The 19,708-nt window shown below is 40.8% G+C and overlaps 1 protein-coding gene across 2 annotated transcripts in view; it reads left to right on the top strand.

The window, feature by feature from the left end:
* The window catches only part of Mdfic2 (MyoD family inhibitor domain containing 2), a 110,944-nt gene that overhangs the window by 82,040 nt on the left and 9,196 nt on the right, over positions 1 to 19,708 (top strand). The window contains exon 3 of one of the 2 annotated variants that reach the window (XM_060383845.1): positions 16,525 to 16,746. In XM_060383845.1, the coding sequence (XP_060239828.1) occupies positions 16,525 to 16,746 (222 nt within the window). The remainder of the gene's footprint in view (positions 1 to 16,524; positions 16,747 to 19,708) is intronic. The other variant, XM_060383846.1, reaches the window with a different exon arrangement.

The raw sequence follows: 19,708 nt of genomic DNA, 5'->3' as shown, positions 1-19,708 counted from the left end.
TAAAGATGTATCTGGTGTCCAAGGAGTGGGAAAACAGTGAAGCCTACCTAATTCCCATCTTATAAGATCTATTTTAGCGTCCTTTCTACCCTTTCATCTGAACTGGCCTCAGGGGATTTGATATACTGGTTGACGAAAATCAGGTTGGAGATGGCATGAAAGGCACAGTCTGACCTGTGGGATGTGTTGGCCCACCTTTAAGTAGCCCATGATGTCCCCCAAAGTCACCACCATCCATCTTCGTATCTCCCGTACATAGCCTAGCATGAAAGAGAAAGAACAGTGGCCTCCGAATGCCAAAACTCAAATTGTAACTCAGATCCGCACTAGCTTAGGAGTCAGCCATGAATAGCGCTTGGTAGCCTCCTCCCCGTGATGCATTTTCCTCACTAGGGAAACACAGTTCATAATAACTTCGTCATTATGTTATTGTGAAGATTCAATAAGAATTCACTTAATGTGCTTTGCCAAAGCCCCTCATAGTGTGAAGTGCGAGCTGGCTATCATTATTTTTATTATTATAACAGAGTCTAAAGAGTCAAATGAATGGAAAGTTAGGTACGTGTGGGGGAGAAGAAAGCACCTGGCATTTAGAGTTCATTGCACATCTAAAATACTACAATTCTGTTCAATTTCCAGAGAATTTCATGGCTAAACACCTTACATCTGAAAGCGTTTTATTAGCAGCGCCGTCTATTACTGCCCTAGTTTTGGGGAGAATATAACAGAGGAGCTAGGAACAGAGGCCTGGGAAACTAGAATCCAAAGCGTTTCGTTAGCTGCTGTTGTCAAGCTGGTAGCTATCTACTGACATTCAACCTTCATGGTGAACACTCCAACATGCTCAGACACAGGGCTTCATGGGGAAGGGAAATGATGCCTTAGCTCGTATCTGCTGTAAAGCATGAGGACCTGAGTTTGAATCCCCAGCATCCAAGTAAAACGCCAAGAGCGATAATGCCTGTCTAACCCCAGGGCTTATGAGGCAGAGACACACAGATTCCTGTAAGCTTCTTAGTTAGCTTCACAAAAGCAATGAGTTCCAGGTTCAGTGAGAGACTCCATTTCAAGGGGAGGCAGAGAACAATTAAGAAGGATGTCTAGCACCATCTTGATATCCTCATGCACATGTGCCCATATATGCATGTATATACACTCACATGATCATGTGCGTATAACATACACGTGCACACACACACAAAAAAAAATTAAAAGAAATGCCGTATCATGGTGCTCTTCCCTTGTGGAAGAAGAGACACACTTATCACCAAATGCTATGGAAGAACAGAAAAGAGAATTGTCTCCTTTTTTTAGAAGAATTTATTTTATTTTCAGGTGTATGTCTGGGTGTGAGTATGCGATTCTGTGAGTGCAGTGCCTGTGGAAGCCAAAAGAGGGTGTTAGATGCCAGCTGGAGCTGGAGTAATAGGAAGTACGACCCTCTTGATGTGGACCTGAGTTCTGGGAACGGAACTGGGGTCCTCGGCAAGAGCAGTATGCCCTCTTAGCCACTGAGTCACCTCTCCAGACATGGAATTACCTATCTTTCTTCAGCTCAAGAGAGGCCACAGAGAGGCTGAAATCACCATATGGGCCAGAAATTCATTGTCTTCACATGAGATCCCCAACACGTGATAGAATTTTTAAGCAAGGTAACAATTGACAAGCATTTGTTAAATAAGCAATTAGCCATGCCCACCGAATCCTTTTGTGTTTGTTTGCTTGTTTGTTTGAGGCAGGGACTCACCCTGTGGCTTTATTTGACCTGATGCTTACTATGTTCCCAAGGCTGGCCTTGAACTTCAAGTAGGCAACTGCCTCTATCTCTCAAGTGCTGGAGTTATAGGTGCGCACTCCATCCCGAGTCCTTTAGAGACCATTAGGACTTTAGGAGGATGACAATGTGATCAGAGAGAATACAATGGAAATTGGCAGTATCCGACAATGCAAGTACGTCTGAGATTCTGTGCTGTCGGGAGGGACTACCGATGAATCGGGCAGTGTTTACGAAAGCAGTGTGAGGACTGAGCATGCTGTGATCCTAGGGTATTACTCTGATGAGTACATCCCACACTAATGTCTTGGACATCTCCTGTGGCCCTAAAATGGTCTTCTCATCAAGTTCATATTTCCAGCATCTTCTCTCAGGTGCCTTAATTTTCTCTTCCTTAGTTCTTTTCTAAAAACATTTTTCAGAATCAGTAAAGAATAGAGATAAGCAGTATTTATCTGTTGTGTGTTTTGTTTAATTAAAAAAATACAAAACAAGAAACCTTCTGGAGAGTGAACCATTCAGTGTTTGTGTGATGGCCACTCAATTTGGCTGTCTCACTTTCTCACCTATGCCATCAATATAGCATCCCCTTGAAAGAATCCTACCTGGAAGTGTTTCCAGGCATGCATTCAGCAAACATCTCTACAAATTACCACTCCAAAAACTATTTCAACTTTATGTCATTTTGTAGTAGAATACTTGGTAAAATAATATTTTCCTAGGTCTTGTTTAAAACATTTTGCACTTAAATAATTATTAAGGAAATTTGAAAACAAGGGTTCTGGAAACCTGCTCAACAATTAAGAGCACTGGCTGCTTTTGCAGAGGTCCTGGGTTCCAATCCCAGAACCCACACAGTAGCTCAAAAACATCTTCCACAACAGTTCCAGGGGATCTGATACCTTCTTCTGGCCTCCGTAGGCACCAGGCATGCTTATGGTATATATACATACACACAGGCAAAACACCTCACGCACAGAAAGTAAAACAAATTTTTAAAAGAGAAAATTGGAAACTTCAGAAAAATGGAAAGCCTAAAAGCATATTAAACATGCCCAACAGCATTTGAACAATGCAGAAAACATGTTTTGGGGTGGAGATCTCACTGGGAAGCATTTCCGGCTTGTAGTTTCTAGGCTGCTTCTACAATGAAAAACAATTAATTCAAAGTTATATTTATATACTACACCCACACAGCATTCTTTCTACTTCCGGGTTCCTGAGCTGATCCTAATGGTGAGATTCGTGTGTTGAGATTCACCTTAGAAACTTTTTAGCTCAGTTTGTACCAATTGATGGTTCATTTCTTGTTACAGCTGCTTTTTTTTTAGAAACTTTTGAGATTATAACATAACTACAAAAATTTTCACTTCCCTCCCCCCTTCCCATCTTCCCATCTTCCTTTCATATCTTCCCTTTCTCCTTGAATTTCTCCTTCAAATCCATAGCCTCTATTTTCACTAATTGTTACTGTATCCTTATCTGTATCGGTACATACGTATATATTTGTCACCGTAACCTGCTCAGTCTGTGTAACGTTACTTGTATGTGAGTTTTCAGGTGTGATTGCTTGGTACGGGACCACCAGCTGGTGTGCTCTTTCCTGAGAGGGGGCACCTCTCCCAGCGCCCAGAGGTCTTCCGTTGCATGTACTTGTATACAAGGCTTTTCTTCACCTACTTTGGCACACCTGTAGGCACTGTCCTTTATCGTTCATGTCGGGGCAGTCATGTTGGTGAGACATTATGGATATAGCTTCCGGTGTTACCAGGAGACATAACTTCTTAGACTTTCTATTAATGAAAATAAGATCTTAAATAATCTTTTCCAGAAACTTTGCTTATGAGGCAGGAGATGAAGTCTGGCCATTTCAATTGCTTCCTGCCCATGCAGAGGACCTGAATGAATTCCTTTCCCAGTACCCATGCAAGTCTTGAGGCTCACAGCCACCTGTAACTCCAGCTCCAGGGTATCTGACGCTCTCTTCAGGCTTCCACAGGCACTTCCACAGAAGTGCGCATAGAGACCACAGAGACACACAAGCATAAATAAAAGTAAAATAAATATACTTTAAAAAAAAAGAAACATGGTTATGATAGTGGAAAATTTTCTTCTGGTAATATAGGATAAAATTTTATTTATTTGCAGAAAAGACAACTTGATCAAGGATAAAAGATATTGAGATGTTAGCTTCTTTCAAAAAAATTCCAAAAAAAATTTTTTCCAATACCTTTCCTCACTACATTCTGGGTATTGTTTAAGAATGATTTTTGACTGCAGTTCTTTTCTTATACAATCTAGTTTTTTATTGTCTGTTTGCTTAAAAAAATTAGAAATTATAATTCAAAGTACTTTCTAGGATTATGGGTATTTTTTACTAAACCTTATTGCAGCGGGGTGTGCATTTTAAACATACTTCTACTCAATCGCAACTACTCCACTCCGGGGTCATCTTCCAGCAATGCTAGTGTTCAGCTAGTTTTGTTTACTCAAACAAAACACTCTCTCTCTCTCTGAGAGGAATCTGTAAGCTCTGACCACTCTGCCTATCACCAACCTAACTGCATCAACTTAAATTCCACATCCTTTACTTTCACTGTAGGGGGATTTAATATATATATATATATATATATATATTTGCTCTCTACGTTACTACTGCTACTTTCTGCAGTGTTGGCCAGCCTGGTTGTTTTTTCTTTCAGTTTGTTTTACTGACACTAAAGCAGTTTTAATTCTGTAATTAGACTTTTGACCTCTTTGTGTCTTCCTTATTTCAAGACTGCCCCCTCTGGATCTATCCTGTTCACTTTTCATCTCAATTATATCACAGTTGACTAATTCTCTCTCTCTCCTCTCTCTCTCTCTCTCTCTCTCTCTCTCTCTCTCTCTCTCTCTCTCTGTCTCTCATAAAGTTTTTTCTTGTAGCCTAATGGGAACTATGTATAAGTCTGAGGAAATTCCCTCTTTCTGCTACAACCAATAATTTCCAGGTTGGTTAGGGAAACAAAAGCTACAGATTTCTCTTGGACATATCACAAGGTGACATCTCTTTTAAAAAGAAGATGGCCACCCAGCTGTCAGACTGAGTTATGGCACCTGACAAGACAATCGAAAAACAGAGGCGGTTTATCTTACCCTCATAAGAGCCATCACACATGCCAGACTGACAGCTTCCTTTGCTTCCAATGAACTGATAGTTTGCGTGAATCTTTACCACTGGTGCCCATCCCGCCCGTGTTTTATGTACGTGGGCTTCTTCTTTCCCAGTGTTTTTACAAGTGCTTCTGAAATAAAACAGGAGACACTATGTATCAAAGTCTCCTAGACAATACCTTCAGCTTGGAAGCCTTGACTACAGTGACTTTATGTGCTTTGGAAATAATTTCCCAGAAACCTTTTAGTATTAATAAATAAAACAAATTAGCATTCCACTTAAAAAATAGATCCCCTCCATCCCTTGAAGTGGCCCAAACACTTGAAAAAAATTGTCCTGTTGTTTTTAAGACCTGAAATTTTAGACTACCTTTGTGGAAGCTTTATTTTAACACTCTAAAATCTATGCAGAAGAGTTCACCTCAATGTGCTTGAATGCTGAACATTTTATGCTTGGACAAAGGGCAGACTGTAGGTCTTTCACCAAGCGTACTCAATGCACTTGAGTCTGGGTTACCAAAAATGCCGAAGATTTTTTTTTTCTATTTATTGTTATAGCTCAAATCCTTGTGTCTCTTGTAGGCTTTAAGTGACATAAATATGCATTTCCATCTGCACATCCTTGTCAGGAATAGTTCTGCTGGGAGGTGTTAAACCACCCAAGTTCTTCCAGAATAGAGCCTGTTAATCCTGTTACCACTATAGGAACTGGGAGGAAAAGTCTACCCAGGCCACTCCTGCAGCTGCTGTGGCTGTCCGTGTTCCAGCAACCACACCCTGGCACCCAAAGGAAGCACAAGAAAATTCCTTACGTAGGAAAAGATGTACAGTGTTGACCTTGGTCTTTTACTTAGGGCAGTGGTCCCCAAACTTTTTACGGGAAATCTTGCAAATTCTTAATAGGAAAGTTGCAGAGGGTAGGATGGATACCCATGTATATACACAAATATACACACACACATACAAAGAGACAGACAGACAGACAGAAAGGTAGACAGAAATGGGCACAAATGCTACCACATTAACTTGAAAATACCATAACATATGCAAAAATTTACTATATGGAATAAATAGGTGTGTATAGAAAGTGATGCTCTGTCTTCATTAGATAGGCTTGTGCCTCCCTGTAGGCACACTCTTACCACTTTGGAGACTACAGGGATAAATTTCTACCAGGTAGGTCATTAAGAATATAGGTCTTAAACACTCAGCTGGGCTTTTTCATAGATTCCATAGCTCACCTGGCTGCAGGCGAAGGAGCTATGGCTGAGCACATGATTTGCTTTTTGGTTTCTTCTCTCTTTATCTTTTTGTCAGTGTGGCTTGACTTTGTGTGTCTCAAGGGCTGCTGCGTAGACCTTATATCTACTCTATGCTTATGCAAACCCATCATAAATGGACAATGATTCCATAAATGCCTGGAAATCAATTAGAAGCCATCCAGGCCCACCATTGGATATGTCTGTCACCTCCCAAGAATTAGGTTGTTTTTTTTTTCTTAAGAACCCAATTAGCATCCATCCAGTAAATACTTAAAACAATAATTTATTGATCTATAAATACATGACTAGCGTTTTCAAGTGCTCAATCCCATGTAACTTGAGAGTTTTCTAAATTACCCAGGATCTAGTTGTAGAAGGAAAATTCCACAGAAAAGCAGTGGGCATGAAAAAAAAAATCCTCCCTACCCCTTGTAGCAGTGCAAGACTATTTATTCAGCTGCTGGAAATTGTACAGACAAATCCAAGCTCCCTTCAAATTGATATAAATAAATTATTGTAACGGTAAAATCTAGAATTGGCTACAGAACAAGAGACAAATTCTTTTCTTTTATTCTTGGTGTAAGTCAAAATGGACCAAATTTTTCTGGAAAGCAAATTATATCAATCTTTTTCTATGGAATAAAACCATAGCAGATATGAGAAAAGATTCGGATGCATGACGCTTAGTGCAAGAGTATTTATAACGGCAGAAATAGAAGCAGCACACATTTTATTGGATGGATAATGACAGTTCCTAGCATGCCACACTAGTAACGGTGTGCATCTTTGTTTCCCAATTGAGTCCTCTCTGTATCCTAGGTGTTCTTCTAGGTTATAACAATTGATTAACAGACAAGACTCTCAGAAAGATCGCATCTTCAGTGTGGAAAGACATGCATCCCATGACCAAGTAAACCTTATAATAAGCAGATGCAGAAAAACAGTGACAATAAAAAAAATTGCTGGTGTAGAGGTCTACTGGATTGCTTCTTACAAGAGTTTTTCGGCCTCGGCATCATTGCCTCCTAAAGCTGCAGTCTGCAGGTTGGGTGTGGGAAATAAAGAGAGCTCCTAGGTACGGTACAATGTTTGACAGCCTCCCTGGATTTTACCTGTGTAATGTTAGTAAGACCCATCCTGGTGATGACAATCAAATCAGACATTTCCAGAAGATCCTCGGGAGAGTGATGGCAAGATCTGACTCAGATTGGGCAAAGTGGAAGGCCTCTGTGAAGAGGTGGCAGTTGAGCAAAGATTTGAGGACTGTTGGAGTAATTGAATAACATATTCATAATGTCACGAAACATGTCTGCTAAATGCCTGCTGAGACAGACAGGGTGGCACATTGGTTAAGAGCCTCATCTTGAAGCCTGGCTTCCTTGGCTAAAACTCCAGCTCCACTGCTGACTAGTGGTAACTTAGATATGTTCTTTGTAACAATGTGCCAGTAGAGTGATGAGGAAATTGGGGATGCTATTTGCAGTACCAATGACAAGCCTGCTGGGAAGATAAGGCCCTACAGGGAAGACTACAAGGAATGAGTTTTTATTTATATACACATATTAAAGCCAGAAAGTATAGTAATTGGCTCTTCAAATATACATTAATATATTAGTATTCTAATTATAATCTAATTAAAACATAATAATCTTTATCAGGTAGAACATAGCAGCAGGAATTCTAACAAAAAGTATATCCTAAAAGAACTATATAAACTCGGACAAGGATCAGCTTGGTTGGCTAATCAGAGTGAAGATGAAGACAAGAGGGTTGAGTTCAGAATACCTCTGCTAGGGGGGAGTCCATTGTCACCTGAAAGTTGAGAGACTCACCTTCCACTTGTCACTCAGCTTATCAATCAGCTGAAAAGCAGGTAATACATGCTTTCCACCAGACTCCGTGCTGGGACGCTCAGTATGAAAGGAGCATGCATCCTTCAGGAATCACCACAGAAAAGGGAGGAGAAACATGCACGACAGTCACAGCAGCAGAAACTTAAGAAAGAACTATGATGAGGATTTCAACTCTGCCTCTTAGAGTATCCACTGGGTCTGGGCAGCAGGTATAGAGAGGCAGCTTCCCAAGCTAGATGAGGAGTCAGTTTGCAAAAGGCAGTCACTAGTTACCCACCTCCCCCTTGAACATACAGCTAAGGTGTCTCCGAATCACATACCAGCAAGATCAACTACCCTAAAGAAAAGCAGTCAACCGGGAAAAGGGAGTCCCTCTGAGAAACGGGCCAGCATCTGATTGGCATATCTGGTGACAATAGTCTGGAAAACAAGGCTGGATGGCTGCAAAGATTGGGGCACAGATAGGTCCCTGCAGCAGCTCTGCCCTTCCCAGCCTGGGAGTGCCCACGACATCCTACACCTGCTTCCTTATCCATAAGCAGCGACAGTACTCTACCACACTGTGGCGGACTGGATAGATGTCAGGGTACCTAGACAAACTGTAAGCCACATTCAAGCACTTGGAATAAATAAACTGACAGACAGAGCTTTAACATAGTCAAAAATGATTCCAGGAGGGCATGATCACTTAGCGTTAATATTAAACACTAATAGTGAAAAGCTCCGCTCTACGTGATACACACTGCTTATGCCTGAGTTTATAGCCTGATTGGCTTGATTCATATTTTTTTTCAGAGCCCTAAACTCATTAGCCACCCAGTACATGGAACTATAAAATCTGCTTGCTATTTTTTTTTCTTTCGGTAACATCGTCTTTATTTCCTGAGACACTTCTTTAAAACATTAAACGGAAGGTAAGTGCATAAAAATGAAATGGGGACTCATAATTGCAAACTGTTTTCATGTCGGAAGAAGATTCAAACACCTCTTAGGTCTGCTCCGCTCCTTGTTACTGGCTTACAACCTGGCTATAAAAGTACATCATGTAGCCAAGGTCTGCCTACAGGGCAACTAGTGGCAGCAAGCAGAAAACGGGGTGGGAGTGGGGGAGGAGAATTACCTATGGCACAAAGGGGAAAGAAACAACTGACAACAGTGGAACCAGAAGGATGAGGTCGCAAAGCTGGAAATTAGCAGTTGTGTAGCAGTTGTGGGGGCAAGCCTGGGAAGGGGCCATTGAAACTGTCTACGTTCATCTCTCTCTCTCTCTCTCTCTCTCTCTCTCTCTCTCTCTCTCTCTCTCTCTCACACACACACACACACACACACACACACACAGCTCTTAATCCTTTTCACCTTGAACAGTCACTGCTATTATTTCTGGGGAAATAATATACTTCTGGTTTTTCCATCACATTTTCAAAAAGATTCCCTAATGCTGATTGAAGGGGCTTTAAAATGTCACCTCGTCAGGGCCCTTGATAAACATTTCATCTTATGTCTCTGAGGCTGAGTTGTTGAAGAAGACAAACCAAACCAATGATAGATAAAAACCGCTGCTTTTACTGGAAATTCTTTAAATGCTGTGAGAGAATTAGAGGGGGGAAAAAAAGTAAGTCCACTATACAGGTCTTACTTATTCTGCCTCAAAGTTAGAATGACTGGATCCAAGGCTTTGTCTTATCCAATCTAGCAGCCAGCAGCAGTCAAACGACTGCTTCCTCCCACTCACTTCAAACAGGTGAGATTCCTGTGGGAAGCTGCTTGTTCCTCAGTTCCACAATCAAGGGGGGGGGGGGGAGTTCCTGAAAATCTGCCTGAAAATCTCTAAATATCCATGAGCTTTTTGTTGGTGCGTGGGGATGAAATGTGGCATCTTGATTTTGCTTTGTTCTGTGCTAAGTTAGTTTTCCGATGCTACAAAATAAGAAAATAAGAGCATCATGCATGTTGGCACACACCTGTAATCCCAGTTGCTTGGGAGACCGCGGCTAACAGATGCCAAATTTGAGGGCAGAGTAGGCTGCAGAGTTGAGACCCTGCCTCGAGTTTCATTAGTACCTAAAGAAAATGTAATATATATATATATATATATATATATATATATATATATATATACACACACACATATATATATACACATATATATGTTCATGTTCTATATTTTACTGACAAAGCTATAGGAAAATATAGCTAGATAACCTAACAGTGGACCCCAAAACTCCAGCATTAGTACAGACATTATAAAGTTCTTCATATGCGAGAGTATAAATATATAAAATACATCAACTATAACAGACATGTTATACATTTCTATATTGGCTGGCTGGTTAGTCGGTTGGAGACAGGGATGTGCATGTGTTCTTTAACGCCTGCTCTTTTTGCGTTGCCTCTCAAATTCTTGGGTTATGCTCATGCACCACAGTGCATTCATAAATGAATTTTTTCCTCTTCAGGGTCACTTTGATGAACTGCTTTTCCTAACCACAATAATTTGTGAACGGTTTGGTGACTTATACCTTGAAATGTCACCCTTCCACCTTGATCTGATTTCACCCACAGATAATTACACTACTAAATTCTAAGTGGTAGTTCAAGTCCAAGGGAAAAATATAATTCAGTTACAGCTTAGAGAATGGTCCTTGCATTTGAAATGCTCAGTCTAAGTGTGTTGATGTAGAAATAAAATTAAAATCAGTCTACCTTCCAGATTTACCTTAAAATTCTCAGGTAGGCTTCAGGAGCTGGCCTCTCACACAAAAATGTTAGTAAGGCACTGCCTGTTTCAAAAAGCATCTTGGCAACATAATGGGAAAGTTAATAGAGATTAGGAGACTAGGAAATCTCTCAGGTAACCATGAGCCATTGGTGGTTCTATGTGTGTGAGGAAAGTGGTTGTCTTGATTTTATGGTTTTTTTTTTGGGGTTTTGTTTGTTTGTTTTTTTAATGAACATTGTTATCATAAGGTGGAGTTTAAAACATTATTTCGATAATAGCATGTAAATTTTCTGTGCCAGGCACGGTGATACATACCTGAAATCTCAACAGCTGGCAAGCAGAGGCAGAAGGACGGCCAGTTCAAAGCCAGTCTGAACTGCAGACTGAGACCCTATACAAAGAAAATCAAGGATTGTAAATGCAGCTCAGAGGGAGAAAAATTGCTTAGAGTTTGCCAGGCCCACTATTAGATACCCACCAACCAAACAACCAAACAACAACTTGAAGAGAATTTCATAGTTTGGAAGGTGCAGGGGGAGTGATGGGAATGAAAAGGCAGACATGGGCTTGAGAGGTATGTTGAAAGTGGAATGAATCGGAACTTCTAAATCACCAATGGAAGGATGGGAACAGACAAGGACTAGTTTCACATCTATGTAACTGCAACAATGACCATACAAGGAAAAGAAATCCAGCCATGGATTCTCCAGCGATAGGTAGAGTTGCCCGCTTCAGTGATATGAAGGGCTTAATAAAATGGGCCATCAAACTGAAAAGATGTGGCTGGCAACCAAATAAAGTGTCTAAAGTATTGCAATCATGAGAATGTGATTTGTGGTGACCACGAGCCTTTAAAGAACCGATACAGTGTCATTTTCCTCTGACTTTTCCAGTGATGAACACACTACTGGAATAGAATTTATACGCAGCAAATGTAGCCTGGCTGGGAACTAACTGGCTGGCAGTATAGATTTAGAGACAAAAATCCACAAAATCGACACCTAACTTATGAGTGTGGACAAGTGCTACAATGGAAGGAAAAATGAAGGAAGGGAAGGAGGTGGAAAGGAAGTGGATCAAGTCTTAAGGAATAAATACTCTGGCAGATCTGGAAGTAAAAGGAAATGAATAGAGGAGACAGGGATGGTAAGTCAGAAATAAATAGCAAAAAGAAGAGGAGTGGGAAAATACAGGGAGGGAGGGGAATGAAACAGGAATGCAAAAAGGGAAAACAGGAACAGGAAGAGAGTGAGGAGCCAGGCAGGAAGAAAGGAAGAAAGGCTACTCGTATTTCTAGCAGTTGTATCATAGACTTAGAGAATACACAGACTCGAAAGCTATCAAGTCACATTCGGTGAAGCAAAAGTGGAAGCCATTGAAATGTTTCCTTAATAACTTAAAGTAAATAAATGAATAGCTGCTACCACACTGATTCATCTTTCGCATGTCGGTGCTCAATAAATGTTAATTGAATTAAATTAATAACATTTGCTCAGCGGCAATAAAAAATTAATTAACTGTCTGTCTTACTGTTGCTTAGTTTATGCCCACTGGTTCTTGCAATTACTTCTAACCCAAACAAGGATCTTTCTATTGCAGTGACTTTCAAGACAGGCTTTAATTTCTTTTTTTTTTTTTTTTTCTAAGAACTATAGAGAAGCTCCTAATTTTTGTCCTAATTTTGGTTTATATTTTTGGGGTGGAAAAATTATTTTTCTCCAAGTTAATGTCAGGAACTATGTATAACATCCCAAATATAGTTTCACGGGTTCCTTATTTAATTCTAAAATACCATCCCATGCAAAGGATATGATGCCACTTTTCCCTGTGTTCCTCCTTTTAGCGCATGCTGCTTTTTAATACTTTGGAGACAATGTCAAATAACACTGTAAAGGAAGAAATCTGGGGGAATTATTGTTAGCATTCCAGCTATAAAAAAAAAATGGAAGCTGTCAGTAACATTCACCCAAAAAAAAAAAAATGTGACTCACTTCAGATGTCAGAATTCTGGGTTGAACAGACTGGGTTCTGAATTGTACGCGTGTCAGATGATTTTTTAATGAGCATCAGATAGCTCCCACTGGGGGATTAAAAAAATAAAAATATAAACAGAGATATAGCGTTAAAATAACTTTATGAATGGCAGTTTAAATTCTCCATAAAATCCTCTCTGTGCAAACCTGGTATGCTCCAAATGGTTGCTTAATGTAGCAAACCACTTACATTCAAAATGCTATACTTAAAAAATGCTGTACTTAAAAAAGTTGTCGCAAAATTAAAAAGAGAATCATATACCACTTGGCTGTAAACTGTACTCTCTGCATGTTTTTACATTCCCGTAACCTCTATCCAACTTTTTTTTGTTACCGAATTACTTTGTGCAAAAGCAATTTAAATTACATGCAGTCTGACTGTGCGTGATAATTTGAACTGATTGCTAATGAATTCTTTTAAGCAAAGCACTGCTGTAATCTCTTATAGTCATCATGGTTCGCTATCAGTTCTTTTCTGAGCTGCCTTTGAATGGACAACACACACTAGCTGTAGCTGAACAAGCCCTTCCCCAAGTGTTCAAGAGATCAGTCCTTCTTTACCACGCAGGAAAAAGAAGCTCTGTCAGGCTGAGTTATTTGCAAGACTGGCCTTAGGTGTTAATGCATCTCAAGTCTTAGGATAGAAGGGCACCGCTGATATATCTCAGCCGCTAAAAGACAGTTACTTTAGATAGAGGCAGAGAATACATTAGGGACATATATAATATTTATAAAAGACAAAAGATGAGAACAAAGCTTTTGCAGTTCCTAGATCCAGACTTCAGTTAACTACAAAGGAATCGTTGGACAGCTTAATAAAGCAAAGGTTCTATAAACCTTGAGTCTTCTCATTCCTCTACTAATTTCAATTCTAATTCTAGTAATTCACCTAGTCGGACTACTAACTTCTACTTTTCCCATGTCATAGAAGAAGCCAGCAGCAGAATCTACCTCTTACACTCTTTCAGACAGGTGTTTTAGCATGATAAGGTACATTCTACTATACTTACAGATATGAGCCTAGCACAAGTGTCCTCTGAGAAGCTTCACTCAGCAAATGATGGAAACAGATGCAGAGGCCCACAGCTAAACAATAGGCTGAGCTCAGAAAATCTTATAGAAGAGGGCCACAGAGGATTAAAGGAGCCAGAAAGGTCAAGGGCAACACATGAAAACCGACAGAATCAACTAAACTGAGCCCATGGGGGCTCACAAAGCCTGAACCACCAACCAAAGAGCATGCATAGGATGGACCTAGGCCCCCTACACATATGTAACAGATGTGTAGTTTGTTCTCCATGTAGATCCCCTAACAACTAGAGCAGGGGCTGACACTCACTCTGTTGCCTGGTCTTGGATCCCTTTCTCCTAACTGGGCTGCTGTGTTTAGTCTCAATAGGAGAAGATGCGCCTAGTCCTACTGCATCTTGATATGTCAAGGCAGGTTGATATATATATCCAAGGTCGCTCCTTCTCTGAGGAGAAAGGGAGGGGAGAATGGAGGAGGGGAAGGTAGGAGAGGAGGGTGGGAAAGCTGTGATCTAAATGTAAAGTTAATTAAATTAATAACAACGTAAAGCTTGATATAAAACACTGATATACATGTGTTTGTATATTGTATGCTGAAGACAAAGCAGTTGTCTTCAACCTGGGCAATTTTGTCCCAGTAGAGAAATTTGACAATGCAAACAGTAATTATTATTATTATTATAGCCTAGGGATACAAACCCACGACCGGTAGATGAGAATGTATATTCATTGGTCTGGCTCAAAACACTGATACTGCTAAGCAATGGAAGACAGTATTTAAATATCCATGTCAGTGGAAACCTGGATGATTACTGAATGTCTTCATACTCAAGTAAGGAAAATAAACCCCCCTTTCACCATGACCATCACCATCTTCATGCTATTAACACGGCAAGTATTTCTTGAGCTAGAGGGAGCCTAGAGTCTGCCAATGTGTGGCGCCAATTCTATTTTCACGTTCGGTATTCAATACTACATTAATTGCTATCAACAATAGATGTTTTTCCCGAACACCTACTCCTGCCAATCTTTTTTAGGGTGGTTTAAACCACCACCAAGAGACTTAAAGCCAGCAGCATATGGGAAAGGGAATAAAAATTAAACATTGTCAAAAACCAAGGCTGTTTGGAAAATCGGAAAGAAACAAAAATGGCCCAAGATGACTGTGCGTGGCAGACTGTTTGGTCTGCTTCCAGTTCAAGCCTTCAGAGAGAGAGAGACCATCTCATGATGGGTTTTAAGAACCCCTGATTGACAGGGCTGTGGGCTGTGTTTTCTTTTTCCTCCTCTCCCAAAGGCAGACCTCCTTAGAACACCCAGATTCGTCTGCCTGTTGGGTTCACCCAAGAAGTTTCAGGAAAGTTCCCAAGGGGTGATGGTTCGATTAGTCTGGTGGGGAGAGCAGTATCTGAACATTTCAGCGGTTCAGCAACGTTAGATTTCTCAGCTGACTGTGTTCTGTCAAAGCTTCAGGGAATCACACATCTTGAGAGGTAGAACCAAGCAGACATTGCACTGCCATAAAAGAAAAGGTAATATTGAAACGAGCCCATAAATATGGAGCGCTGAGCTGGGTGTGCATATCCAATCAAGTGAGCCTCACTCTAGTTACCCAGTGAGCACTGCTGAGTCAGGCCAGCCCTGGGCTCCTGATAGGAATGGGATTCCTAGAACACAGCCTCCTGAAGATGTCCCTGAGACCAGCCTAGGGTGTGTTTCATCTTTGGCCATCTCAGCGCTTTGCTTACAGATATATTCACATTATATATCAAGCTGCCATCCTGCTTCATCCTCTCTCTCTGAAACAGCCAGATAGGATGCTATCGCTCTACACACTCCCGTTTGGTAACATGTGGGCTGCTTGTGATGGGCACACTGAGTCCCAGAGTTCCCTCCAGTGCTGGCTCCATTAAAAAACAAAACAAACAAACAAACAAACAAACAAACAAACAAAAACACCTTTTTAATTACATTGAATGAGTTCATGGGCCTTCTCAGCTTTCCCTTTGCTTTCTGAAACTAGAGTCTTAGCCAGGATGTTATCAGGCATTTCCTGACCTCTGGTTACTCTAATTGATTATATGCAGTAAGACATGCTCCCCAGAAGGCAACCCCAAGGCCATAGAGGCCATCACATGAATAGTACCTACAAAATGCCAATGCCTCGATTATAGCAACGCATATATAAAGGTGGGAGGGCAGTTCAGAGCTTTTCCTGACAGCAGAGGAAGATCGAACCTGTATACTATTCATCTACACGTGGCTTGTTTTTCTCCCAAGCAGAAGAAACGTGAGATTTGAAGGAGCAAAACCAAAACTAAATTATGACTAGTGACTTTATCGACACCATCGGAAGTTATCAGAATCACTCTGCTTTCTCATAACCGTGACACTATGACGCTGATACAGCACAGTGACATCCTGTCGATCCACATGAATGAATTCTTTGGTTCCCCAATTCACCATCCTAAAAACTGATAGTGGAAATATATATTTAAATTAATGTGAAATTTACAATGCATATAAAAGTTTGTAATTGCACTTTTTAATCTCAAAATCACCTTGTTCAATAATATTTTATTCCCTTTCATAGGACTTTGCTCTTCCAAGGTGTAAAATGTAAGTTTTACTTCAAAGTCCTTTCCTAGATCACAGTGGGTTTGTGTATGTGTGTTTTCTTTTTTTTTTTTTTCTCATCTAGATATGCAACTCAGAAATGAAAAGCATACAGACGAGAAACCTATTAATGCTATCGTTATAAATTCAGTATCCGAATTCAATATCACAGATGGACCAGCCCAGGAAACCTCCAATGAGAAAAGCCTGTCAGGATCAAGCACTTCACTCTCTTCCCTCGAAGAATGCCAAACGAAATTTCCCTACCTCCAAACTAATACTTCAGCTCATCGGAGAGATGCTGATGGTATGTTCTCAGAATACGACCCATCTCTAAATAAAGCTCCCAACCCCAGCCCTTGTAAAAATCACTACATATGCCGTTAGAAAGAAAAAAAAAGTCTTTATGAATATTAAACAGGATGATTTTGATTTAAAAACCCTGCTGAATGACATGTGTCAAGGTCACTTTGTAGCTAGGAGGTGCTTGGCACAGTGTTTGCTCTGGGAATCGGAGGCTATGTGTTTTAAATAGCTTAGACCAGAACAGCATTCTCGGATGGGGCTGGAAAACCAGTAAAATCAAATAAAAAATTTCTTTTTCTCAGAAATGAGACCATTCTGCCTGTAGCTTTAAGCGTATGGGACAACGGGAGAACAGAGTGGAAAGATCATAGAATACTAGAGACTCAGAAATGTGGGACTGGGGGATGGCTCAGTTGGTAAGGTGTTTGCTATATACAAAGGGAGATCTGAGTTCAATGCCCAAAACCCACAGAAGGAAGCTTGATGTGCTGGTACCATCTTAATTCCACCACTGGGGAGGTGGAAACCACCAGATCCTTGGGCACCTTTGACCAGCCACCATAGGTAAGTTGGTGAGTTCCTGGCCAGTGAAACACACTGTCTCAAAATCCAGCTGTAGACCAACTCAAACACTACGTACAACAAAGCCAATTTCATATTGATTCGGTGCTAAACAATCAGCTAAGCCAGTCTAGTTCTGGCTCATGGATCTTGCGCCATGATAAATAAAGTGTAACTCAGAGTCACTTTGCAATTGCCTCTATAGGGAACATGAGCCACTCAAGAGTTCCATAGCGTTTCAAGTCTGCCTATGGTCTCACAGAAGTTAACCCTGGGCTTCTCGGAGGTGTTGTTGCTTATCTGCACCTCACATTTCATTACTGAACATGAGAAAACTCGTTAAAGTTTGTATAAAAGCCCCTTCATCATCACGTTAGTTTAACTCCTGAAGTTCATTCATTGGAGAGGACAGGACAGCTTAGGGTTTGCCTTTTTGTTTTAAGTTCCCAACCTCTGTCTCCTAGTTACAGACCAGAGTTAGCGACGACCCCCTGGCCCGCCGGTGTGGGACCAGGATGGGATAGTGTGCTTAAAGCACCTACTGCAGAAGCTGCCACACAGAAACTGGGCTTTAGCTTTTCTTATGATTGCAATTTGTGAGAGGAAATAGAGAGACTTCCACCATGTGTTGTGAATGTGCTGTCTTATGCAAATGTTGATATGGATACTCTAAAGCAGACTACAGACTCAGTTGGTTAAGGCTTGCCAGGAAAGAATGTAAATAATGAAGCTGGAAGTAAATGAGAGGGAATAAAGAGGACTATGGGAAACTGAAGAATACCTCCCCTAAAGGTCATTAAAGCACCACTTCTGGGAGGATGGCTGGGCCAGGAAGGTACTCGTCTCCCAGGCACAAGGCTGCAGAACCCATGTGAAGAAGCCAACTTCGTAGTTGGTAGTAGGTTTGCAACCCCAGCACTGAGGAAGCAGAACTAGGGGTACCCCTGGGATCACCATCAGCCAGTCAAGTTTACTCGGTAAGTTCTAAGTCGAGGTGAGACCCCGATTCAAGGGAGTGGACAATGTTTCTGAGGATGACAACCAAGTTATTTCTGAAGCAGAGAGAGAGAGAGAGAGAGAGAGAGAGAGAGAGAGAGAGAGAGAGAATATCATTTCTCTTTCCCAGAGTTGCAGGATTTCTTTTCTTTTCTTTTCTTTTTTCTTTTTTCTTTTTTCTCTTCTCTCCTCTCCTCTCCTCTCCTCTCCTCTCCTCTCCTCTCCTCTCCTCTCCTCTCCTCTCCTCTCCTCTTTTCTCTTCTTTTCTTTTCTTTTCTCTTTTTTGAAACAGACTACATAGTCTCATACTATGTAGCTCTGGCTCTCCTGGAACTCACCTACTATGTAGACCAGGCTAGCTTCGAACTCACAGAGATCTACCTGCCTCTGCCTCTCAAGTGCTGGGATTAAAGGCGTGTACCACTATGCCTAACTGAGTTGCTGGCTCTTGAAGTGAACAAGAAATATGTAGAGAATAAGGACGTCACATGAAACTCCTAAATGTTTTAATATTGATAATGGCTTCTATTCACTTTCTGGCACTCAAGGCATCTTCATGTGTCTTTGGGCCAATGCTTACCTGTTGGCCAGGGCTTCAATCTAAGATGATGTTAACGTTTAGCTTTGGCCAAGAGGAAGGGCAGGTATGAAAACAAGCAAGGCAGGGGATTTTCAGCACATCATTCTGATGACAGAGTTTTTCAGCGGGTTTTACCAGGGAGGCAGGGATGTTGCTCTTTCTATGTATCAAGGTAACAACCCCATATTTAGGAACTGTCATTGTACACATCCACAGACATAACACCCCCCCTCAGAGCACCTCCTTCTGTCCAGTTGGGAACCCTGAGAGAAGCATAAGATCTCAGGGAAGAAGAAAATGACTACTCTGTTTAAATGGCACCTAATACTTAAAAGCCTTATGGCAGGAAAATCAGATTTCTCCTGTTCAAAGGAGCAAAGGACAATCAGAAGGATGTGTGAATGGAGCTGTTTATTACGAGAGGTGACTGAAACCCGTAGGACCCAAAAACTCAGATTTCAAGCTGAGGATGTAGGTCATACACTACCCTTTCTTGTTCCCTTTGTGAAAAAGAAAAAAAAAATCTCCCTAGTGAAGTAAGAGCTTTTGGCAGCTGAATAAAAGAAAAAGTAAAAAGCCTTATACTAATGCTCACAAGTCATACTTAAAAAAAAAAAAAAAAAAAAAAAAAAAAAAACTCCACTCATTATCCTAAGCAGTGAGGTACTAAGGCTCACAAATCATACTTTAAAAAAAAAAAAAATGAACAAACAAACAAAAAACTCCACTCATTATCCTAAGCATTGAGGAAATCAACAGTCAAGCCAGCCCTTCCTCATTTTAGGAAAATTTTGATAGTAACTAATTTAAGGGTGCAGAAATTGAG

The sequence above is a fragment of the Meriones unguiculatus genome, chromosome 5, assembly GCF_030254825.1.
Source record: "Meriones unguiculatus strain TT.TT164.6M chromosome 5, Bangor_MerUng_6.1, whole genome shotgun sequence".
NCBI lineage: Eukaryota > Metazoa > Chordata > Mammalia > Rodentia > Muridae > Meriones > Meriones unguiculatus.
Note: the sequence above shows the minus strand (reverse complement) of the source record. Positions and strands in the feature narration are given on the sequence as shown.